This window comes from Pollachius pollachius (assembly GCF_949987615.1).
Source record: "Pollachius pollachius genome assembly, chromosome: 4".
Lineage (NCBI taxonomy): Eukaryota > Metazoa > Chordata > Actinopteri > Gadiformes > Gadidae > Pollachius > Pollachius pollachius.
The window spans coordinates 8,412,888-8,439,218 of record NC_136937.1 but is presented as its reverse complement, the minus strand read 5'-3'; the positions used below and the strand labels follow the sequence as shown (position 1 = coordinate 8,439,218).

The window sequence follows — 26,331 nt, the reverse complement described above, 5'->3', positions numbered from 1 at the left end:
TTGAATACCTTTATATTACTACATATCCGCCATTTGTGCATTCTAAATCGGTAGGGCTACAAGTTAACGTTATTTTCTTTAAGTCATTCTTCTTTTGTTTTTTGGTACTTTCTTATCCTTCAAAAATTGTGGCGGGATCTGCAATATAAACTCAGATACCCAGAAAGCACTGTTTTCTCTGACGTCACAGGGGAAGTGGCGTCTGATGTTCAAAATAAAGAATCGCATGCCCTGTGACCCGTAGCTGCAGTTCGCAAGTGTCATGTTCAAGCTGACATCTCCTTAAAGGTAAACAATGGTTAAGTTCATAAACATGTCTACAGGTGCCTGTTCATGTAGACATGGTGCATATATGCTGAATGCTGCACGCTAGATGCAAACTTATGTGTAATAGCAAAACAAAGTGCTGTATTAAGGAGCTCAGCCATTGAGTCGATTGCATTGTTGTCAAATAGTCATCACGCTCGCTAATTCTAATGAGTTTAACAGTAACAAAGGCCTAAGAACATATGTTGGTATGTGTATTGGCATTTCAATAGTGTTATATAACAATAAGGAACGATCTCGGACAGCAACTTATTTGGCTTGTATGGAGACCACCTTTGGACCCTGTTATGTTATGACACCTTGACTAGCCCGGTTACATATTAGACACATATTTGGTAAGCTACTGTGTCAAATAGTGATCCATTGAAAAGAGTGATGTAGAATAAATACATGGTCGACCTTCTTAATGGATGTCCTTGTCTCAGCCAAATGCATATATTACTTTATTTATCCAGATTTAAATATATATATGAAAAAGCTTTGCATTCTACCAAACTGTGTTAAGTTGGAAGTCGTGATATTATTATGGCTTCTTAAAACAGGCAAAGACATATTTCATCTTCCTAAAATGTTGTCATTGCATTTTCCCCAGGCGTTGTTTTGTGTTATCAGCGCTTCCAATGGCACTGGCTGGTATTCGTGTCATTGAACTGGCTGGCCTGGCGCCTGCGCCATTCTGCGGCATGATCCTGGCGGACTTTGGCGCCAGCGTGGTTCGCGTGGACCGGACGAAGGCCGCCATGGCACTGGACACCCAGGCACGAGGAAAGCGCTCGGTGGCCCTCAACCTAAAGACACCGGAGGGCGTTGGCATCCTCAAGAAGCTGTGTGTGCAATCAGATGTTGTTCTGGAGCCCTATCGTAAAGGTAGGCTCTGATCGTTCTGGAATTGTAAAGTTAAGGGTGATATATTATAACACAAGGTGTGAGTGTAATTAGCCTTTACAAGCTGTTTTGAAAATCGGCCTCTTCTGACATCACAAGTGGGCGAGTCCACCTAGATGTGTGCTGGATAGATGAATAACGTTTGCTACAGTCCACTGGGTAGGCTGGTAGACTGATGTATCTAGCACAAATCTAGGTGGACACGCCCACTTGGGATGTCAGAATAGGCAGATTTTCAACACGCTTTTTTTTTTACGGCTAATCACACTCACACCTGGTGGGATAATATGTTTTCCTTTAATTGTTAGGTTAACCTCACAATTGTTGGTGCTTGGAGTCCACCTAGATGTGTGCTGGATAGATGAATAACGTTTGCTACAGTCCACTGGGTAGGCTGGTAGACTGATGTATCTAGCACAAATCTAGGTGGACACGCCCACTTGGGATATCAGAATAGGCAGATTTTCAACACGCTTTTTTTTTTACGGCTAATCACACTCACACCTGGTGGGATAATATGTTTTCCTTTAATTGTTAGGTTAACCTCACAATTGTTGGTGCTTGGCACTTGGTTCTATGAACATCCTTACTGTACAGACAGCAATGTATTGTTTCACAAAGGTACTTATTCTAAGTCGCTTTCGGATAAAAGCGTCCGCAATATATTGTTTCACAAAGGTACTTATTCTAATTCCATTCAGTATATTGGATTGTTCAATTCGGGATATTGGAAAAATGTAAATTTCAGTTCAGTTCAGTATAATGGAATGTTAAATTTGGTTTCGGAAAGTTTGGTTGGTTATCGGAATGTTCAGCGTCATTAGCAGGCAAATATCCTTGCCGAATGTATTGGTGTTAAATCATGCATGAAAGAAATTGTCCCACTGTATCTGACTTTGATCTCTCATTTCCCTTTAGATGCTCTACCCTGCAGTTTGTTTGAAAGAAGTAGAATAATTTATATCTTCCATTTTTGATAGGAATGTCTGTTCCCAGTTGTGTGTGATTAGCAACTCTATTCAGGCGTCCCAAATCCAAACTCTATACTCTTAATACAATATAGAAGTTTTACTATTGACTTAATAAAGGGATACATTTATGATTTTATTTCAAACCAAATTCCAGGTGTAATGGAGAAACTGGGCCTTGGTCCAGAGAAACTGTTGAAAGAGAATCCGGGTCTTATCTACGCTCGGCTGACTGGCTACGGACAGAGTGGGCCATACGCTACGGCGGCGGGACACGATATAAACTACCTCGCCATGTCCGGTAATGGCTTTGAGTTAATATTGAAATCCATACATGCATTAGTTTAAAGGGGACATTTTATACCACCAGGGGTGAGTGTGATTAGCCGTTGCAAGCCGTTTTGTAAAATCTGCCTCTTCTGACATCATAGGTGGGCGTGTCTACCTAGATGTATGAAGGAGAGATGAGCAATGTTTGCTACAGTCCGCTGGTCAGGGCTGGTAGACTGATCGATCCAGCACACATCTAGGTGGACACGCCCACTTGCGAAGCAAAACGTCTTGTAATGGCCAATCTCACTCACAACTGGTGGTATAATGTGTAACCTTTAAGCAAACGCTACCACATGCTGAATTGGGGACACATATAATATTTAGTGTCAAGCCACAGGATAATTCGGCAGAATGTTTTGCTGATTGTAATTATTTAAATAAAATTAATTTTGAATTGCGTGAAATGTCAAATCAGTTAGTGTTGGCATTAGAATGGCATCTCAAAGGAGTGTGCTGACGTAAGCGGTTACATTTAAGTGAATAATATTCACTTGCCCTACTTCGCCTGAAACCATTTCAAATGTTTGTATCTGTGGTTAGGTTTGTAGACAGGACCTGACTTGCTTAAAGAAAAATCGTATGATATTGAAATAACATTTCCAAACGACAACAACGTCAACATTGTTTCTGTGCTCTCATTCTCTCCCCTCTCAATGTTCCCGCCAAAGGCCTGCTGTCCAGGTTGGGTCGTCACGGAGACAAGCCCTATGCTCCGCTGAACCTGGTGGCGGACTTTGCAGGCGGAGGCCTGACCTGTGCGTTCGGGATAGTCCTAGCCCTGCTGGAGCGCACCCGATCTGGGCAGGGTCAGGTGATCGATGCCAGCATGGTGGGTGCACTACAGACGATGCTGAGTGCTGAGATGTATGTATGTGTCGCTGATGGTTAGCTGCTCTGGGCTTGGGCGAAGTAATGGCATGCAGTGAGGATCAGTCAGGTCTGCTTGAGGAAGCATGATCGTTTCTGGTGTAGGAGGATTTGTTCCCTGCCTTATTTCCTTACAATACAGAGGGTCCTACAGCTGTCTGCATTTAGGAGGTGCTTTTTCCTATCTGCTTTTTTATTAGATTATTTTTAATTTCCTTTTTTAACTTCTTTCGTCTTCTTTTTTAATCCTATTAAATGATGAGAGATACGATAACGCTTATATAATCTCGTGAGGGAAATTCAGGTGTACAGCAGCAAATACAAAGTAAACTAAACTGAAAAGGCAAATCCTGGCTAGTTATTGACATCAAGGCGAACATGTTTGGCTGATTGTGGTTGGGAGAGTAATAGGATAAAGAATATAATAAAATTGTGTTTATTTATTTCCATACATCAGTGTTTCCCCTAGATGTTTTTGTAGCAGTGGTGCTGTGAGCTGGTAACCTAGCAACGCTAAGGGGGTCCGGGGGGCATGCCCCCCCGGAAGAAAATGTTGAAAAATAACCCTTTAAATGGTTACTTCTGGTGAGAGTTTTTGGGGGAAAAATGTAGATTGAGCTTCCAAATATGACATAACAACCAACAGAGTCAAGGTATGTGCTGAGACCAGATCATTGTGCAAATGTGCCTTGAACTTGGCAGAAACTATTCATTTATATTTTTCGGGGAAGAGATGCCCTGACTGATCTGAAATGTGCCAGGAGCGGTTGAAATTCTAAATTGGCTCATACAGAAACACACACATTGCATACATGTAGGAATGAGCTGTTGCCTGATTGCATTTTGATAACATTTTTGAAATTAAATTTATATAATTTGTAAATTAATAATGCCATATGCATCTCCTCTGAGTCTGTAGTTTCTCTGTCTCTGTCTCTGTCTCTCTCTCTCTCTCTCTCTCTCTCTCTCTCTATCTCTTTCTCTCTCTCTCTCTCCCAGGTGGAGGGCGCGGCCTACATGGGCTCCTTCATATGGAAGTCGCGAGCCATCGGCATGTGGGAGCGCGGCCGGGGGCAGAACATGCTGGACAGCGGCGCTCCCTTCTACGACACGTACCGGACCGCCGACGGGAAGCACGTGGCTGTCGGGGCGATCGAGCCCCAGTTCTACCTGCAGCTGCTCCGCGGTGCGTTGTAGCGTACAGAAACCATATGTCTCTGTCATTGTCTCTGTATCTGTCTCTGTCTGTCTCTCTCTGTCTCTCTCTGTCTCTGTCTCTTCCTCTCTGTCTCTCTCTGTCTCTCTCTGTCTTTCTCTGTCTCTGTATCTCTATCTCTGTCTCTGTCTCTTCCTCTCTGTCTTTGTTTCTGTCTCTGTCGCTGTCGCTGTCTCTGTCTGTCTCTCTCTCTGTCTCTGTCTCTCTGTCTTTGTCTCTGTCTCTGTCATGGTCTCTGTTTTCTGGGAGGTAGGCGTGCATTCATCTCGCCCAGGTGATGGAGGCACAGTCTGACCCTACGTAATCTAAAGGAAGATATATACAAATACATGTCACATTGGATGATAGCTACTACTAAATGTCAAAAACGGCTTGTAACGGCTTATCACACTCGCACCTGGTGGTATAATATGTCACCTTTAAAAGTACCATGGCATGCTACTTTATGGATGCTTTAATATAGATATTAGTGGGCCCCTAACACAGTATTTGAAGACGTTCCCGAAATTCAGCCGTGGTGCAGAATTACAGCCACTAGGAGCCAGTCGCACATTGAGCTTTCCCCAAACGCGCCATTTCGGTGTCTGTAGCTTTAATGCAAATGAGGAGGAGAGTGGCGGGTCAAGGAGGATGGTGGGGGTGTAGCCCTGAGCAGCTTTTGGCCACAGTACCATGCACTGTTTACAGTGGATGTATCGCAATGGCGAGGCGCACACAGCCTTTGGCCGTGTTCTGTAAATATTCAGGAGTCCTGGAGCTCTATATCTAAATAATATCATATTATGCATAGATATCTATATCATATCATATATATTATCACGACCAAAAGCTGTGTGCACCTCCAGAAGATATTATGGATCTCAAACGACTGCGTCGGGTTCTCCGACGTCTCTGGTTCTTCCACGTCCACATCAATCTGAAGTAGGCTGAACCACTACAAGTAGGAGAAAGGGATTGTTGCCCGCGATTGTTGACCGTGGTTGTCTCCCGCCAGCGGGCAACGCCGAGGTGGTGGTCCCTCGGCAGCGGGAAGCGGGGCTCAAGCGGGAGCCAATCTCTGGCAACAATCCCTTTCTCCTCCATGTCATGGTTCATGTACTTCAGGGAGTAAAAGCCAAATTTCCTTTCTCCCAATACCTTCTCAACCATGGCTGAGATAACCCCCACTACGAGTCTCGTTGTGGAAATACCAGAGACGAGAGTCCGACGTGTTATGCGCCATAACAACAACAGCAGAACGGTTATCCCAATAAAGAAGTGTAGTCCTACAACACTTATGTTACATTCCTGGAGCTCTATATCTAAATAATATCGTATAGCCTAATAGGCCTACATATCATATAATACATATTATCACGGCCAAAAGCTTTGTGTGACTCCAGACGATATTATTAATCACAAACGACTGCGTCGGATTCTCAGACGTCTCTGGTTCTTCCACTTCCACATCAATCTTAAGTAGACTGAAGCAGACGCGCTGCCGGCTGCCCGCTTCTGGGCGGTGGTGCTTCGTGGTGGTGGTGCCTCGCGGCAGCGGGCAGCGGGCAGCGGGCAGCGGGGCTCAACGATGGCTGAGATAACCCCCACTACAGTCTCATTGTGGAAATACGAGACGTCAGAGAACCAACGTGTTATGCGCCATAACACCAACAGCAGAACGGTTATCCAAATAGCAAAGAGGTGTGCAACACTTGCGTTACAGTATGTGTAATCACACACACACACACACACACACACACACACACACACACACCTGGCGCTCGCAAGGTCTTAGCTCATTGTCTCATTGGCGGGCCAAATTCTCTGGGCGGGCAAGGCAGAGAAAGGGCAGGTAGCTTGGCCCCTTATGACGACATAAGGGGCCACATTCCAAATCAGCGCGCTTGAGCTTCCATTTTTTCAAAGGCAAGCTGGATACCTAGTGCTCGTTTTACACCGAACGCAAGTTTTAGCCACTGGGGGACCATAGGCAGGCTAGGGGAACTCATATTAATGTTAGAAAACCTCATAAAGTGAGATTTTCATGCAATGGGATCTTTAAATGTGTTATTAGGTGGATGCTATTATCAAAAGAAAACTTCAACAATACCGCAAGTGCATACGCTCTCAGCATGGTGTCATATATTGAGGCAAAACATTTCTTGCATCATTTTTACAAACTGTTTGTAAAGGTGCTGTTGGTAGTAAGATTAGAGAGTTGCACGATTTTGAAACTACCTAAAAAATCGTCCCCTCCCTCTCTGCTCCCTCCTTCCCTACGTGTCCCCATTCCACAAGTTGCATTCGACGCATTGTCATTCCCCGAACCAATCGGGCTAGAGATGCCCTGACTGGTCTGAAATGTGCCAGGAGCGGTTGAAATTCTAAATTGGCTCATACAGAAGCACAATAACATATTGTGCTCCAAACGCTCAGCCAATAGGAGGGCAGCCTCTTGAGGCTGGAGACATTACATTTTAATGAATTACCCAGAAGTACGTGACAGTACTGCTTTCATTTATCTTTACACAAATCAAAAGAGGGAGGCGCCTTCAATACAAAACAAATATTCTGCACGCGTTTTCACTCACTAATAACTCAGTAATAACTGACGGATGGTGATGCCATTTCCGACAAATTGCACTAATAGCTCTAAAATCAAACCTACAGCATCGTAGTCCACCTAATGTATTAATTGTTGTCATACATGCAGACAAGTGAGGAAAAATGGACAATTACATCGATTTTAATATTTTAATAGTTTGGGGGAAATGTACGACTTCACCTACAGTTCAGTATATAGTGCTTGATGTTAGCCTGAACTTGCTCATTACATGCCTATCATTCCACGGCACAAAACTTGACAGGTTAGGCGCCAAGTTATTCTATTCAATGAATGGGATCAAGCTTTTTATTTTTTTAGACCAATGCAACTTAAAAGGCAAACGTACACACGCACAAGGCTTAATCTTTAAGACTCCTATGAGCTCATATCGGAGCTGTCCATCAATGGTCTTTGTTGTGGTACACTGAGCTGTAGTGAAGCTCAATAAGGCACAAGTCAATTTTGAGATGCAATTTAATACCGGGGCAAGCGAGGGATGAAACATTGGGTTGTTTGTTTGTTTGTTGCTGGGTAAGTATGTTTGTGAATACATTTGAGAGTTGTAATAGAATTTAGGGGGGTAATTCAAATCGCATTTGTCCTCCTGAATGCCGGCAGACTGCTCTGCTCCCATTCTCATCTAAAAGTGTGCTGAGGGGCCGACACAACAACATCAACTTGACATTTGCTAGTTTTACTGTGATTCTGAAGATCTGAGTCGAATCATCTCTATATATACCCTGTTCCCATTTTGCTCCAACGGTATTTCATGTTTTTTTACATGATTACAAATGTAGGAGTTGTATTGAAGAAATGCTCCTCTTCATGAAAGAGGAGGCTTGAAAGGCTTGTCTCTGACACCTGACTTCTTCTGAACGTCTTGTTTTCTTCCAGGCTTGGGATTGGACGCCGCAGACCTGCCCCCTCAGATGAGCCCTGACGGTTGGCCGGAGCTCAAGCGTGTGTTCGAGGGTTGTTTCGCCACCAAAACCCAAGCCGAGTGGTCGCAGATCTTTGACGGAACGGACGCCTGCGTCACGCCGGTGTTGTCCTTCGACCAGGTGAGCTCCCACCCCCACAACAAGGAACGGGGGTCTTTCGTCAGGGATCGTGGAGAGGAAGAATGCCCCCGACCCGCTCCGGTTCTGTCCCGTACCCCTGCAGACCCCTGCCTGGACCGGGACCCTCGTATCGGGCAACACACCCGCGAGGTTCTGGAGGAGAACGGCTTTAAAAGCCATGATGTGGAACAGTTTCTGGCAGCAGGTGTCATAGAGCATAACGTTCCCGGGGCAAAGCTGTGAGCTCTGTGAAATATAAGTGGCTCCTCAAGCCAACACGACTTCGGGGGAATGAATGTCAGTCACACCAAAGACACACAAATGCAATTATGTAAAGGAGAACGAAGGAGAATGACATCTGGTGCTTTTAACTCGCAGCCAATTGGAACGTTGCCTCTGGGGCCTCTGGAGGATATTTTGTTTTAATTAATTGCTAATTAAGTATGTGACAGTACTATAATTTATCTTAATACAATGAAAGACAACAATTTTACTGTCTTGTTCAGTTATTATTTTAACTAAAAAAGGTTACCATCACTAATTTAGGATGTGGGCATTATTATATTTATTTAGTTGAATCAACATTTCTGAAATTTTGCTAGTATTTTGCAAAATCTGTTAAATAATAGTGCCTTAAAGTACAGGAACATTGCCTGACGTTATATTGTAAATACTATCCATAAATAGTTTTTTGACCAGCAATAAAAATGGATTGAAAATTTCTATGTGTTTTTTGTGTGTGTGCAAATGGGGTTGTGAAGACATTCTGCACGTCAACCAGAGACACCATGCCGTGTCATATATGCAGGAGTCCTATAGGGGCTCTCCTTTGTTATGCCTGTAACTCCTATGATTTAATGCCATTATCAGGGCCGTGCAGAGACCTTTTGAGGGGCAGGGGCTCTGAGGGCACATAGAACAAGATTTGTTAACAATATATGTCATCTTTATTTGAAATAATGAATTACCCATGTTCAAACAAAATGTATTGTGTAGTCTTACATAGTACTGTCCATACTATATCCCTACAGACAATATGAAATTGTACATAATACTAGATCAACAATTTAACCTAAATGTACTAAACTAGATGTAAAAATGAATGAATGAAAACCGAGAATCTTTTTTTTTATTCTCGAATAATTGATTGACACATTCATTGTGTAATTTTACGAAGCATTGATAATTTAAATGGCCACTAAAAAGGGCTCTTTGGACATTCAGAGGCAAAGTGGCAGGTGGTATCCCCCCCCGCACGTGCCTGGCCATTATGATTGTTTATATGATTTTCTGTTCTTTATGTCCATTCACTCTGGGGGATTGAAAAACCCATCAGCTTTATCTACACTGAAATTCAATTTCTTTCGGCTTTCAGTTTAAGAACTGTGTGGGATTGCATTTGTTTGCAACACTACAAGGTGTTTCTAATTTTTTATTTCCATATTTTACCACCAGTGGTGAATTTGATCTCTATTGCTGCCAGCCGGGGATGCCGAATATTTTTACAAATTAGCAGATAAAACGCAGCGTGCTGCATCCATGGAATCAAACTGGATCAACTGAGATTTTCCTCACTTCTACCCAACCTTAAAAGCCTTGTTCTTTTTTGAAAAGGCTCCGACGTCAGAGCCGTGCTGAACCATGGGCTCATCTTGGAGTTGCATTTAAAAGATGGTGATTGCTTGGAGCCCAGAACAATTCCCAGACGATGTCACATGGAATGGAAACGCAGACCACAAGGGGCTGAAGCAATATATAGGAATAGAAGTTCTTGGGACTAGATATTCCGGGTAATTTGGTTGGAGACGTGGCTTCAATATTGTGAATTTGGTCTGCAGTACCCATTTTAAACTTCTGTATGCAAGAGAAACAACTTAAATTGATTAAAGACGTGGGTGATTTATTATACATTTTAGAGTTAAAATCTTGTCTGAAACTCTCGTTATATATCTCAAATATATATATAACAATGACCCATTTGAGCTGCTGTCCAGATGATAAAACTTCAACAGACGGTACACTTCCTGGGAATTTGTAGCAGAACGTCTATATTCATTTTAAGTCTAACTTTTTTTCCAAATGTCCCTATTTTTTAGGGTCCCAATTAATTACTTCAAAGCATTTGCGCTTCACTTCTACATTCATTTGTAATAACTGCACAAGAAAGTTCTCATAAAGGCTTTAATTTTAATCCTCATAACAGAAAACTATTATGCCGCCAAACCATGACTAACATCCACTATTGTAACTGAGCCAATGAACTTAACTGCTCTGTCAACACTTTTGTAGGAGCAGATATGCTTTAGACGTGCACTCTGTATTCACACCAAATCCATAAATACTCACATTGGACTTTTCATTTGTGTCGCGATAATACTTTTGTTAAAATTTTAGAGAAAATATTAAGTATAGAACACACACACACACACACACACACACACACACACACACACAGTTCGGTGGATTTCTACCAATGGCAAAAAATGACTACAAATCCTCGAGCTGAATTCTAGTTTTGAGAAAAACAACATCAATTTGAATCTCACCAAGAATGATTTTTGAGTGCTTTAGAATACAAATGAAACAGTTAAAATAAAAAAATAACATTAGGATCTCTCTCTCTCTGTATCTTGCTCGCCCCCACCCTCGTCTCTCTCTCTGTCTTTCCTTACATTTTATTCATGGCTTTAACACAGCGGCTTTGTTCCTTCCTCACATCTTGCTCAGTCAGTTGTTCCTAATGAGCTATTAAAGTTCACATACACACATGTGCACACACATGCATGCATCAACATACTGGAATGTGTGTTGTGACTTAATCCATCTGACTCTCACAAGGCCTGGCCGTAGACAGGGTCATTCACAGTGAATTTCAGCTGCGAGAACAGACTAAAGCTATAAGAGCTTTGTGGAGAGAACCATTCACTCAGAATATCCTAATGTCTATGGCTTTTCTTTTGTTTAATAATAAACAATTCAATATTTTGCCGAAATGCATTATAAAAATGGCAAAGGTAATACAAAGGCAAGGCAAGACAACCTTATTTATGTAGCACTTACATACATACACGAGGCAGACTCAAAGGGATAAAAGCATAAATATAAAGCATAAACGATAACTCTTAATTCCCACCCAAAAAGTTTGTGATGGTGGTGGAGGGGTGATGGAGATGGTGGTGGTGATGGTGGAGCCGGAGTAGGTGAAGGTGGAGGTGATGATGGTGATCACCTCAGACTGTGCATCTCCAGTGGGGATCTTCCTCCCTTGATCCTACACAAGACAAGCGCTTACAGGGGGCCTTTGATGAAGGGACTATCGTAGTCATTACTCCTCAGCAGGGGGCAAGACAGAATGAGGGGTGTGTGTGTCTCCCCGGTTTGGTTGGAGGAGGCTTTGAGGAAACTGAGCAGTGTGATCTGGTCGGCTTTGAGGATGGCTCGCTCAATGAGTAGGGAAATGTAGAACAGGGAATCTATTCTGCCATTTTCCTCATGTCTCTTGGAAAACCATTAGGAAAATGGCCTAATCCGCTATTTCATGCTCGGCTGTGCTGCGGAAGGAAAATCGCATGTTAAATCTATGGAACGTATAGGCAATTAAATATATATAGTTGGATAAGGGAATGCGTTCAATTCTTTGGAGTACCTCCAAGGAATTAAGGCGGTTATGGGGTACCTGGCACCATGAGTGTAGATCGATACAGGGAAGAAGGGAGATGAAAACTAACAGTGGGGCTCATTTCTTATTGATAAGCCTGAAGACACTATGCTCTCTGTCATCTAGTCACCAGAGTTAACCCTTCAGGCAACTCGCTCACACAATACACACGCTACCACCAATTCCTCCTCCTCCTCCTCCTCCTCCTCCTCCTCCTGTGACCAACCGGTATGAAATCTATGTCCTTAATGTTATCGCTTTCTGTATGTTCAATAATCCTTTAACACATTTCATAATATGGAAGTATAGGGTGTCTTTTGAATTTATCTTGTGACTAATAATCTATATATACTCTGACATCCTTGCTACACCCCCAGCAGGGTGCACTATGTTTCGTCAACCTCGCATGCAGGCCTGATGCGCACTTAATTTGGTGATTAAATAGAAATGGACAGGGTTGTTCTGCAGTTTAGGTGGGCAAACCTTGAAATGAGGATCATAATCATAATTTTACACTTTGACACCAATGACGTAAAGATGGCTTTTCATCTTTGGCTTGAAGCGCAATACGTTGTTTCATTGTTGTTGTTTTACAGTATAATGTGAACACATCTACATAAGTGGCAGAGTGGGAAATAGGCCTACCACTAAATACTAATATTTTTTTATTCTTTTATTATAATTTTTTTATACTCTTTTTTTATACCAATTCATACTTTTTGAGAAGCTTAGAGATTTTTTCTTTCTTCAGGTACCTGCAAGTTAAGGACTTGTGGAGTTGCAGAAATGCCGTTACATTTGACCAGATCATAAATATCAAACCCTAGGTGGAGTCACGTTGTATATATTCTTAATCAAGGAGGACATCAGTACAGCATCAGGCTCAATGAGAAGCTGAAACATAAACAAGTGCTCTATTATTATAAAACACAGCCTTGTACAATTTGTGTTCCACAGGCTCAACTGTTCATAGGTCAAACTGAACAATGGGTTTCTTACAGTCTCTCTAATGTATAAATATATTGATAATATATAATTAACAAAAGAGAAGAGGGTCCCCTCGCCCACCAACATATCACATGTTCTCAACTTTATTCTTTATGGTCCTCCATCTTTCATTTAGTGACAATAGCTAGGCTATCGTAAGACATGCTTGGCTTAACATAGTAGAACACACAACTAATTCTTTAGCTTGTAGTGATTGTTTCCGGTAGAATAGCATGGCTAAACACAGTAGAACACACAACTAAATTGTCAGCTTGTAGTGTTTGTGTCCTGTAATATACCATGTTTTAATACAGCAGAAAACCACCTAATTGCTCAAAGCATTCTTTTCTCTTCACCTCAATAACTCCTCCCCCTTTCTCCTCCTGCTTCACTGCTCAGCTGCCGTGGCTGGGAGTCACATGATCCATCACTTGATCAGCTTAAAGCATTGCGAAGGCGGCCCACAAACATCTCCTTGTGTGTGTGTGTGTGTGTGTGTGTGTGTGTGTGTGTGTGTGTGTGTGTGTGTGTGTGTGTGTGTGTGTGTGTGTGTGGGCTTGTGTGTGTGTGTGTGTGTGTGTGTGTGTGTGTGTGTGTGTGTGTGTGTGTGTGTGAGATTTGGTGTGAGAGAATGTAGGGAGAGAGAGATTCATAGAGGTTAAATCAATCTATGTTTGGCAACCCAGGATATTCTGACTTTACATTGAACACACGTTAAAAGTTGCTGGTACACAAAAGTGAATGTGCCCTACACTTTGTGACTTTTTGTTAAATATATTAAGCTTATGTGTATCCCCTCAAATAAAAGGCCCGCACTCCTGATAGAGTGTATGTGTTTGTGTGCGCTGTGTGTGGTTGTGTCTGCCTGGTCCTAATGATTCTCTTGTGATTTTCTGGGTAAAGTCTGCTGGTTCTTGGTGTAAAGCCAACACCTGACCTTGCTGAGATGAGAAAATCAAAGTGGATCTCACATCCATTTTTCCTCGAACCAGCATGGCTATTTCAATTCTTTGGTACTTTTTGGGTAGTCAAATATTGCTTGTGTTTTTGTTTGATTAAAATCACAACAACAGGATGTTATTTAATTGCATGCGCAGGCACAAATTAATCTGGCGTTTAATTGTTTACTAAAGGAAACGAATCACGGTTTGTGTTTTGGGAAGGAAGTTCAATGAAATGCCATTACAGTTAATGAAACACTCAAGCCTTTCTTGCAATTCAAGGACTTAATGGTCTGTGTGTTGAACTCCCCTTAAGCCCCTTCAAGCCATTCAATATTCTTCTCGCCTTTCTATCTAAGCCCCTGGGCAAATATGTAAATACCGACCACCACATGATGCTCTGACCTCAAAGGCGCCTCACCAAGTCATCCCACCTTGTGCATGATTTCCTTGAAGATTGTCCTCCCTTTGTACCAATGTCTTTACTCCTTTAACTACTTCTCAATGGGTGACAAACTGATAGAAAATACGTCATAGCAAACCACAGAAACAATAACAAGGCAGTTTGCCGTAGGTTCTCGGCCATGCAGCACATCAGGCCTCAGTGACAGTGAGGGCAATAAAACAAGTGATCTAAAGTAGCACACACATCTCCCCCCCCCCCCCCCCCCCCCCCCCCCACACACACACACACACACACACACACACACACACACACACACACACACCACACACACACGTCGCCTCCATACTTCTCTCCTCCCCTCTTGTCGCGGTCTTCACCTTGCACGGCCCCCTTGCTCTCCTCAGACTAATCAGAGAAGCCTGCCATTCCCGCACACGGAGGGAGAGAGAGAGAACAAGCGAGAGAGTGGTCGTGTGTTGCTGCTGCTCCGTTCCCCAGTTATGCTCTAGAGCGGAGGACTATCCACCAAGCTGCCTTACCGAGCGACCAGCGGAGGGACTGGGAACTTTGGGGAACTTTGAGGAACTTTGAGGAGCGGCTATCCACCAGCCAGGGCCGACTGGACAAGACTCATCTCTTCACACACAGGTCTTGCGTCTCTCTCTCTCTCTCTCTCTCTCTCTCTCTCTCTCTCTCCCCCTATCTCTCTCTCTCCTGCTTCTCTCTCTCTCCCTCCACCCCCCTCCTTCCGGACTTTTAAACCATGACTCTGCTAGTGGAAGACCAGTCCACCCAGCCCCAGCCTTGCCGGCTCCCGGAGCACTCCCCCACCACCACCACCACCACGGGCACCACCACCACCACCTCCCTGGACTGGTGTCCCACCCGAGCGAGCAAGCAGTCGATGGGGGACGTCGGCGGCGGCGGCGGCGGCGGCGGCGGCGGCGGCGACGGCGGCGGCGGCGGCGGCGGCGACGGCGCGCTGGTGTTCGGTGCGGTGGAGCCCCCCCGGCGGTCACGCGGGCGGCTGCTGCTGCACGGCCTGGTGATGTTCGGCCGCGAGTTCTGCTACGCGGTGGAGGCGGCGTTCGTCACGCCGGTGCTGCTGAGCGTGGGGCTGCCGCGCAGCCTCTACAGCCTGGTGTGGCTCATCAGCCCCGTCCTGGGCTTCCTGCTGCAGCCCGTCATCGGCTCGGCCAGCGACTACTGCCGCGCGTCCTGGGGCCGCCGCCGGCCCTACATCCTGGCCCTGGGCCTGCTCATGCTGCTGGGCATCAGCCTCTTCCTCAACGGGGACGCCATGGTCTCAGGTGAGTGGCCGGGGGGCCGGGGGGGAATCGGGATGATGTGTGTTAAAGGGGGGGGGATTTTGGGGGTCTTTGGATGTATGTGAGGGTGGATGAATGTTAAGGGGGGGATGTGAGGGTGAGGGTGGATTTGTGTGAGGGTGGGGGTGGTCGGATGTGAGGGTGAGGCTGGGTGGATGTGCGTGGGGTTGTATAATGGGCCAAAGACGCAGATCCTATACTTTAATGGAAAGTCATTACATTCCAGAAACCTGACATGACGGGGATACATGTTTGAGTAGTCAAGTCATGAAACAATAATACATAATACATCCCTCCGACATGGTGGGTGTGTGTGAGGGGCCGGGTGGAGGTATTTCAGGGGGGGATTGGTGGATGTGAGGGTTTGGATGGATGGGAGGGGATGGGGGGTGCATGTGAAGGGGGTGGGTAGAGAATGTGAGGGGGTGGAGCGGACGGGCGGGATTGGGGTTGGGAAGGATGGAACCCATCAACTGGTACTACCGATATGCAAGTGCTATATAAACGGTTGTGGTAAGAAACTGACTTTATTTAACTTCCTGTTTGGAACAACTTTCCTACCTCATCTGGGACTTTAGTCTCCGGGGGCCGAAATACGCAAACGCCATCAACAGCAGCTCAGTGCGCTAAAGGGCTGAAGGCAGCGCTCACACTTTATACCACGCACTGTCACCAAACACTCGGTTCCATAATCATGCATGGGGCGGGGGGGGGGAGGTTTTCCTTGATCTGGTCGCATTCCCGCTAGGTTTGTAGAGTGCTATTAGTCCGATTAAAAACTGTGAGAACACAATTTTAACCCCATGCTGGCATACTTATGATTTAATAATGACCACTGACCTTGACTGTGACTTTACAAATTATCCTCTATGTTATTATCTACTAATGTATGGCCAAAATGCATGATGGAATAAATGGTGAGCATAATGCTTCACGTATAGCTTAATAAATAATCTGTATTCATGCGGTGTTACATGCGTGTATAGGGTTGGATGAATTAGGGGTTGCTACTTGCTCTGGTTGGAGCTCACACGGTGTAGGCTGATCATCTCAATGTTCCTGAGGTTGTGGTGACCTACCCCAGGGAAAGCATAATAGCTTGGTCAAGACACCGTGCTCTTAGCTGTGATTGCCCTCAGTTTAGTAATTGCAAAGAATGACCAATAGCTTTTATGCTCCTTTTCTTGCACGACTACTACTTCCACCCAAGTGTTGTTTGAGTATTGATATACTGCTAGCTTATTCAATCCGAGCTAAGCGTCAATGTACTTATTTGTCTTCCTTGGCTCGGGGGGAGGAGGGTGTTCTGTTTTCGTCAAGATGACTCCTTATTTGCCAGATAGTACATCATGGCACACATCATAAGTTGATTCGTACGTATGATGAACTATTTTATGCGTATGTGTGTGTGTATGTGTGTGTGCGCGCGCGTCTGTGTGTGTGCGTGTATGTCTTGTCTTGCAGCAATCGTCAGTGAGCCGGAACTCAAGAGGATATGGGCCATCGTGGTGGTGATGCTGGGAGTGGTGCTGTTCGACTTTGCGGCCGACTTCATTGACGGGCCGATCAAGGCCTACCTCTTTGACGTGTGCTCCTACCAAGACAAGGAGAGAGGCCTCCACTACCACGCCCTGCTCACAGGTTCGTGGAACTGGATGGGCGTCCGTTTGCACAACGCACCGTATAGTCTCCAATCCGAAGCAACCCATGGCGATGGTTCGAGGATTCGTAAATTGGTGCCAGGTGGGGTGAGAGGCGTCTTGCCTAAGGAGGCCTACAGGTAGGTTGGGGCTCAAGCCCAGTCACTTCAGACTGGGAGTCCATAACCCTGGCCATTACACCATCCTGACTGAATAATACATCTTAGTCGAGGATGCTGACGGCAAGACCGAGGGCTCATTGTGATTCAATACCCAGAACCTCCCTGTGGCTTAACACTAGCTAGTTAACACATTAGCTAACTACGCTATCTTGCGCCCCTTTGAACACACAGACACTTTTGGATTTAGCCCTTCACACACTGTGCATCTGAACAGTGTGTTCCTGATGTTCAACGCAACTCTAGACGCTGAACCACACATCTGGAACGTGTCCTTGTGTTAATGATAATGATAAATGAAATGTACTAATGACATGGGCAGACACACACAGATACACGCATGTGTATGCAGAAATAAAACACACACACCCATACACACTCTAACTCTTATAATTAATAACTCTAATAATTGTATATTCTATATTCCATATTTTTTATATTTCTTTCTTGGCATTCAATCTGTGGAAAACAAAGGAAGAATTACATTGTATGACTGAGAACATGTTTCTTATTGTGCATATGACAATAAACACTTTGAATTGAATTTGAATTTAACTCATATACAGTATATGCAAGTGCACGCGCGCACAGACACATAACCCCACAAATACAACTGTGCACAAGGCCACCCGCCCAAGGGCACACATACATTCACACACATTCATGAACGCGCACTCATACACATACACACCCACATGCACACAAATACACACACACACACGCACGCACGCACGCACGCACGCACGCACGCACGCACGCACGCACGCACGCACGCACGCACACACACACACACACACAAGTGTCATGCATGTAATGTCCCCGGCTCTGCCTGCTGACTAATTTGGTGTGGAGTGGATTGGTGTAGGTGATTAGCTATAGAGGAAATGCTAATTTGATCTCGGGCTCTGGGTTTTATGAAAGTGTGAGGGACTCTATAAGGGTTATCTATTTAATTGTTCTTTATGCTCTAGTTGCACAAGATGATGACGCCAGATGCCCCAGTTGAAAACTGCATCTTTCTTTTCAAATGTACCTTTTCCGAGTCCTCTCTGCAGTAACATTGTTACTTTTTTTTTTTTTGGAAATCCAATTGACGAGGCTGATATGGTTAGTTTGCCTATTCTCATCTAAAAAGTTCCAATATACTAGACACAAAGAAGCACAAAAATATATATCCTCTTGTCCTATTAAGCTACAGTGCCAAGAAAGTTGTTGCTATTACTCCCAATAGAAGGCTGATGTCACTACTTTTAATACGGTTTCTTGCAAAAACAAACATTTTTAATTCACTAATACTTTCCTTACGGCTACTATTGCCACCAGGACTACCACCATTACTACTAATACTACTTATAAACATCATCATAACAATCATAATCGTTTTAACAACCCTTAACAGAACCATAACACCACTAGCAAGAGGCCCATGATTCACCCCAGACAGTATGAGCATCAGTTTAATATGCTAAATATAGCATGAGGCCCATGCTTCACCCCACATGAGGCCCATGCTTCACCCTACATGAGGCCCATGCTTCACCCTACATGAGGCCCATGCTTCAGCCCACATGAGGCCCATGCTTCACCCTACATGAGGCCCATGCTTCAGCCCACATGAGGCCCATGCTTCACCCCACATGAGGCCCATGCTTCAGCCCACATGAGGCCCATGCTTCACCCCACATGAGGCCCATGCTTCACCCCACATGAGGCCCATGCTTCACCCCACATGAGGCCCATGCTTCACCCCACATGAGGCCCATGCTTTACCCCACTTGAGGCCCATGCTTAAAACCCATGAGGCCCCATGTTGTATCCCCCATGCGGCTCATGCTTTACTCCACAGAGTATGAGGGCCCAGGAGCCAGTGATCTGCTCGTGGAGGCCCAGGGTGTAGTGAGCCGTCGGTGCGGGGCCAGTATAATCCAGCCCAACCGGGGGTCATGTGCTGCAGTCACGGGGCTGTGCTGAGAGAGAGGGAGCCCGGACACATGACCTGCGTCATGACCACTCTGACGCCACTGCGAGGCGGGCATCATGTGACGTTTCTTAAGGGGGTTGGAGGGAGATCGGGATCCAGTGTGTGTGTGTGTGTGTGTGTGTGTGTGTGTGGGAATGTGCGGGTGTTTAAGAGCGTGAGGGCAAGAAACAGAATGAATCAGAAAAGCGTTTGTATAATTAATGGGTGTTTAATTACATTTTTCTTTCACCAAACCAAGCGTTTTTGTCCGCCCATGATTTTAATCGTCATGAAACACTGCCAGTGTTAATTATAAGATTACTGCTGGGGTAATTTTGAGAGTTTTGAGGCTGGGCTAGGATAATCCAGCTGGCCTCTGGAGAATGCAGCTTGACACACTTTAAATAGGTTATTATGGTTTGGCGTTATTTTGATCCATTATCCATTTATAGACTACACTTGTTACACTTCAACAACAAATCACACCATTACCCAAACAAGTGAAAGGATTCAAGCATCCAAAGCAGGTGGATGAATCTGTTAAACCAGTACAGCTTTTGCCTGCTTTGTTTTTCTCGTGAAACCCAGAGTCTGTACGCCTTGAGTTGGCTTTATGTTAGCCTCTCTATCCCCTAGACTTGAGGATAACAGAGGCAAACAGTCTCATGGATGCAGGGGGGAGCGAGTGAATTGATGCTTCACCCTGGGTATGGCCATTAGTCGCTCTGCGCTGTCATCATTTGCATAATACTATCTGTGCGTTGACATGATGGATCAAATAACGCCACAATAATGCAGATTTATGTTCAACCCTTTATTCATGAGCTCCTGCAGGTTACCCTGGTTCCCAACAACCAATGCCATCCTGCTACATGGACTCTCATCACACTCACACTCAATGTTTTGCTTTGTGTCCCATTATAATGCGTTGTTGCATCATTATACTGTCCCATTATTATTTCACTGTCCCATTGTTATGCATTGCTTTCTCCCACTATTATATCATCTGTAATTTTCTACCATTATTGCGTTCTTGATGCATCACAAAACACAGTAAATAAAAACACATGACAAGTGCAGGGCAGACACCTTCTAATCATAATAATAATCATAATCATAACATACAAAAAGATGCAATCCCCTGATCTCTAGGGGTAAGATCGGCTCCCAGACCTGTTGTTGGACTGTAAAGTGAAAGAAGGATATCTAATGCTCATGCCAACCCTCCAAAATGCTTCCTGTTCTACTCCTCCAGTACAGTGAGAGACAGGTCTAGCAGGCAGGGGGATGGGAACAGGATCAAGGTGAATCCATATAAATTGTTTCGATCAACTCAAGAGTAGTGGGGGGCTAGAAGCTGACGCTTGGCAGGGAGGCGGATGAAAACAGGATGAAGGCGAGACACACCGACTGTCTGATCCACTAGCGTTGGGGGCCAGAGATAGGGCTCTGGCCGGGTGGTGGAGGAAAACAGAACGAGGCGAAACCATACCTTACCGTGATTTATATATACTCCTTCACATCCTTGGCTGCACATCGACGATCCCTTCCACAAAATGAGAGGATCAACAGACCTTTTCAAACCTATACTCGACCGGTGCGTATCCCTTAACTTCTGCTCCTCAAAAAGAGTAGAAACTTTTAAATTAAATCCGACAGACGGATTTAAATTTAATCACTGAAGTGCCTCTTGCTTCTGTGCCTTCGGCCATTTTATATAATAATGAACACAATCCTGAAAGGTTTGACAGTTTTCCAAATCACCTACATGGCAAAGCGGGGGGGGGGCGGACACCCTGTCTACAGTTGAACACGCAAAAAGGCCCAATCAATCAGTCTGGTGCCCTCCTCTGTGTCACGGCCCACCGCTACTAAATGAGTCTCAGACGAGTCACAGCGGTTCAGCGGTCTTACCGTTTTGCTGCGGCGGTTGGTCTTCCAGGTCTGGGAGGCGCCTTCGGCTACCTGATAGGAGCCATGGACTGGGGCAACTCCTTGCTGGGCAAGCTGCTGGGCTCCGAGTACCAGGTCATCTACTTCTTCTCGGCGTTGACCTGGGTCCTCTTCCTCACCGTCCACCTGGTCAGCATCCCGGAAACGCCCCTGGACAAGGTGCCCCAGTCCCCCATGATGCTCCCCAGCTCGACCTCCACCTCGGGGGGCATCCCTCTGATGCGGTACCAGAGCGGCGGCGGCGGCGGCGGCGGCGGCGGCGGCGGCGGTGGCTACGGAGCGCTGCCCAAGGAGCCCGCCTACCAGACGACTATGGAGATCCGGCCCCGGTCTTTCTCCGTTCTGTCCGAGGCCAACGCCGTCACATCCAGCGCCAAGCAGCCAAACAAGGAGGTGGGTGGGTGGGGTGGGGGGGTTTGTTTCGATTGATTGGTTTTGATTTGACCTTATGTTTTTAGGTCCTGAGGGCTTTGTTGAAACGCATTCATTTATTCAGGTCTCTCGTTGTGAAGAGAGACCTGATTGGCCACCGGTGGCAGTGGGTGCGGTGACGGCCGGTTGAACCTGTTGCACGTTGATTGCTCAATGCGCAACAGGTGGGCAGCCTCCCCCTGCCCCAGAGTCCAATCACTCTGAGAGGGGCCAGCTGGGGCTGCTTACACCAGCCGTCATCCACACCCACTCCCGCACAAATGGTGCGTTTGAGTATTCTCTGCGAACCGACTCGGACCGCGGATGTGACGTCGCGCCCACCCTTCAATCGTTTTATTATGTCTCGCTCGGTCGTTGGAGGAAAACGTGGGCGCCACCCGGAAAGCTGTTGTCGCGTTAGCATTGGCAGAGTACCAGGCGCTCAAAAATAGGCCATAGGCAGAGATACGGACGCAGTAAGGTACTGCAGTAATACGAGTGATTGAAATTGCCATTTAAACCACCAAAGCGGTCCAAGCACAATGAAAACAGTTCATACTTCAAGTCACACCGGGCGCAGCCATCTTGAATTCTGTCTCGGAATTTTGCTCGGCCTCCTCTGAGTTCATCCGGGCAAGCAAGTTCGCCGTCCGAGGAAAAGGGGCGTGTTCATGCGTGTCGCTAGGCAACGTCCTCGGACTTCCGAGACGGATGGATAATAAAACGCACCAATAGGTACACATTTAGAGAGCACAAGAAAAACCCTACGGGCAATACAGGCAAATATAACACTGACTAATTACACTGAACCCTCCTTCATTCAAATTTCTAGTTTCCAACTGGTTTCTAATTGGACTGATTGACAGGGAGACTGGCAGGCAGACTGATAGATGGTCGTACATACAGACAGATAAACAGACAGACAGACAGACACACGGACAGAGACAGAGGACAACGACCTGTCGCCAGTACAGTTTCCCAACTGAGGTCACAAGGTTTCACAATATGTGCATCTCTTCATCATACTTGATTCGATTACTTTACATTGCATACAATACATGGCCTTAAATGAAATTATACGCGTTAAATTCCATTCCATTACACTAAACAAAATGACACTACCCTTCATTTTTATGTAAACCAATACTCCACATGCCTGGTGTTATCTCCATTTGAATTATTTGTGTGTTTGTCTTTCTCTCTGCTTGTGTGTGTGTGTGTGTGTGTGTGTGTGTCTGTATGTGTGTGTGTGTGTGTGTGTGTGTGTGTGTGTGTGTGTGTGTGTGTGTGTGTGTGTGTGTGTGTTCAGGCCCAGAAGAGAATGACATTCAGGTCGTTAATGAAGGTCATGTTCAACATGCCAAACCACTACCGATACCTGTGCATTAGTCACCTGTTGGGATGGACGGCCTTCCTCTGCAACATGCTCTTCTTCACTGACTTCATGGGACAGGTATGGTTCCCCTCGTTTATAACCCGGTATTATGGTATTATAGTATTATAACCCTTCGCTTATCCCCCTATATGCATGTTTGTGTCTGTGTTTGTGTGTATGTGTGTGTGTGTGTCTGTTTGTTTGTGTGTGTGTGTGTCTGTGTGTTTGTGTGTGTGCATGTGTGTGTATGTTTGTCTATGTGTTTGTGTGTGTGTGTCTGTTGGTCTGTCTGTCTGTGTGTTTGTTTGTGTGTGTGTGTGTGTGTGTGCGAGTTCCGTGCATGTATGTGTGGGTGTCTTTGAGGAGAGACATTGTATCATCACCCACGGTGTTTATTGATGAAGAACACATAGGAGCGTGGCGGGGGCGCTGATATACCAGGGCATGACTTCTATGATCAATTTACTGCTAAGTAAATTGAAAGAAAAGTGAAACAAAGTGCTAATATCGAAGATCTCCATTTCGTTCTCTTTGGCGCCACCTATGGCGGAAAAAGAGCAGTACACCTTCACACACACATGTGAAGTGCGTTATTCGTTAATTTCCACGTAATCTTTGGGAACTGGCATTAAGAGTGACGACCCTAACCCTGTTGAAAAGGGTCTATTCAAGTAAAAGGCTTAATTATAAGATCAATCCGATCTCATTTATATAATACCCTAACCCTTTGAAAAAGGTCTATTAAAGTGAAAGCTTAATTCTTACATCAATTCTTGCATCAATGGTACAGTCCTTTTTCTTGGTTCATTCATCAACAGCTTTTACAAACCCTGTGCCATTTAGAGCCGTTCAATAGCACAGGTTATGGAACCATTTGTGTGCATAGTGCATAGTGCATAGTGACTTTGGCAAGTGTGTCTCTCTCAGATTGTATACAAAGGAAACCCGTACGCTGCCCATAGCTCAACAGCTTATAGCAGATATGAGAGAGGTGTGGAAATCGGCTGCTGGGGACTCTGCATCAACGCTGTATCTTCGGCACTCTACTCATGTAAGTCAGTTGTGTGTGTGTGTGTGTGTGTGTGTGTGTGTGTGTGTGTGTGTGTGTGTGTGTGTGTGTGTGTGCGTGCGTGTGTGTGTGCGTGCGTGCGTGTGTGTGTGCGCACGTGTGCGTGTGTGTGTGTGTGTGTGTGTGTGTGTGTGTGTGTGTGTGTGCGTTTATACATATTATATATAATATACTGGTATACGTGGGCATTTTATTATGCATATTGTATTCAGCTAAGGGGTCAGGTGTCAGGATGCACAGCTGTCCAGTCAGCAGTTGAACATTATTCAATATTAAAAGTATACTGCAATAAATAGAGTGAAACGCAGTGAATGGCATTGTGAGGGCAGATAGACAGCTCCCTCAGCGTTCCTGAGCGGATCCTGTTTCTAAGGAGCCAGCTGCACCAAGAGGATTGCGATGGGCCAAACAAATCGATTTTCGGCTGCAGTGAGCTACCAGCTGGAGTGTGAGAAGTAGCAGTGCAGCAATATAATGGCACAAGTACAAACAACACTTGGGATTGGAAAAATCGCTTGCAGCAGCGTGTAACATGTCGTGCCAACCTTGACGTTTAAATTGAAACTGTGAGCCAGTCACGGAAGGACCGAAATCCTATCGGCGCTTAACACAGTGTTGGCCTTTTTGGTTTTTGCCGTTGTATGATTCATTCAACAGTCTGTTTACCTATTATATATATTTATATTTACCTAGGTCTGTTAGACCTATTAATGAGTGATGAGTGATTCCATATTCAGTTTCAAACAGCGGCAGGGCAAGTCAACTCGAAATTAAAATTCACTCTGAGCATTCCACTCATTAGCAGTTCACGGGTCGCTCTGCCACTTGAGGCCAATTAAACTCAAGCAATAGCATTTAAATCTGACCTGCTGTGGCGGCTCTCATACATACAATGCCGGTTCAAACTACTTTTATCTGTTTCCGTCCTCCCCCGCGTCCGCCTCCAGACGTGCAGCGACTGCTGCTGCCCCACGTTGGACTGAAGGGGCTGTACTTCGTGGGCTACTTTGTGTTCGGCCTGGGGACCAGCCTCATCGGCCTCTTCCCCAACGTGGTGGCCACCCTGGTCCTCTGCAGCGTGTTCGGCGTGATGTCCAGCACGCTGTACACCATCCCCTTCAACCTCATCGCAGAGTACCAGCGCGAGGAGGAGGTAGCGGGACACATGTTGTGTTTAGGAGTGCGTGGTCTCTTTCGCCCGCACTCTCTCTCTCGTTTGCTCTCTCTCTCTCTTTCTCTCTCTTTCTCTCTCTCTCTCTCTCTCTCTCTCTCTCTCTCTCTCTCTCTCTCTCTCTCTCTCTCTCTCTCTCTCTCTCTCTCACACGCACGCACACAAGGAGACGCACATGGACATGCATGCACCCAAATAGTAATCTAATTGAGCTGAATGATTTGATATATATTTGTCAATATCCATGTCAAATATGCAATTTATTCAAATCAAATGTTCCAACCATCAGGAGCAGCTGAGGCTACTTGAGTCCAACGAGCCGCAGCGGGGCACGGGCGTGGACTGCGCGGCGCTGACATGCATGGTGCAGCTGGCCCAGATCCTGGTGGGCGCGGGGCTGGGGGCCCTGGTCAACATGGCCGGCAGCGTGGTGGTGGTGGTCGTCGGCGCGTCCGCCGTGGCCTTCCTCGGCTGTGTCTTCATCGCCCTTTTCGTCAGAGACGTCAAGTGATTTTTTTTGTACCACCTTTGTTTTTTTGCGATTGTCAAAATGAGTGTTTTAATAAATAAAATAATCTTTATACGAGCGACCGGATATTTTTATTGATTTATTTCTTTGGCTGAGTCGTCCGACGCTGTGCGATTGACATCATTGGTTTTGAATAACGACATTAAATTGCTACTTGCGTAAGATTCCATCGCATGGTGAGATGAGCAATCTGACTGAGGAAGTGAGGCCAGACGTTTTGGGTTCAGTCTGTTTTTCGGACATGATTTTGTTGTAAATATTAAATGGCATTCATTTGCATTTACATAAAAATCAACAGAATCTAGACGTATCTCAGTCAGCTTCTCCACCACAAAGTCGTTTAGCTATTCTGCACACACACACACACACACACACACACACACACACACACACACACACACACACACACACACACACACACACACGAGAATCACAAGTGACGCGGTAATGTCTCACATTGTGAGACATTAATACATGTCTATA

The 26,331-nt window shown here is 45.4% G+C and overlaps 2 protein-coding genes across 2 annotated transcripts; both read left to right on the top strand.

Annotated features, from left to right (window-relative positions):
* The first annotated feature begins 208 nt into the window (after positions 1 to 208).
* amacr (alpha-methylacyl-CoA racemase) lies at positions 209 to 8,891 on the top strand. The gene is made up of 6 exons (XM_079734658.1): positions 209 to 288; positions 920 to 1,194; positions 2,338 to 2,481; positions 3,182 to 3,342; positions 4,380 to 4,566; positions 8,075 to 8,891. Exons 2-6 carry the CDS (start codon positions 948 to 950, stop codon positions 8,482 to 8,484), a joined length of 1,149 nt encoding a protein of 382 aa, XP_079590784.1. The 5' UTR covers positions 209 to 288; positions 920 to 947; the 3' UTR covers positions 8,485 to 8,891.
* Positions 8,892 to 14,996: 6,105 nt separating this feature from the next.
* Positions 14,997 to 25,830, top strand: slc45a2 (solute carrier family 45 member 2; the record flags this gene model as incomplete). Its single annotated transcript, XM_079735793.1, has 7 exons — positions 14,997 to 15,543; positions 17,026 to 17,202; positions 21,283 to 21,686; positions 23,014 to 23,157; positions 24,007 to 24,130; positions 25,096 to 25,301; positions 25,609 to 25,830. 7 exons carry the CDS (start codon positions 14,997 to 14,999, stop codon positions 25,828 to 25,830), a joined length of 1,824 nt encoding a protein of 607 aa, XP_079591919.1.
* Between the last annotated feature and the right edge of the window lie 501 nt (positions 25,831 to 26,331).

What these genes read in the sequence shown, in the direction of transcription:
- amacr (XM_079734658.1), top strand. Translation starts at nt 948, where the DNA reads ATGGCACTGGCTGGTATTCGTGTCATTGAACTGGCTGGCCTGGCGCCT. An exon ending in AGGTGATCGATGCCAGCATG is followed by an intron (nt 3,343 to 4,379) that starts GTGGGTGCACTA and finishes TCTCTCTCCCAG; the next exon opens with GTGGAGGGCGCGGCCTACAT. An exon ending in CTACCTGCAGCTGCTCCGCG is followed by an intron (nt 4,567 to 8,074) that starts GTGCGTTGTAGC and finishes GTTTTCTTCCAG; the next exon opens with GCTTGGGATTGGACGCCGCA.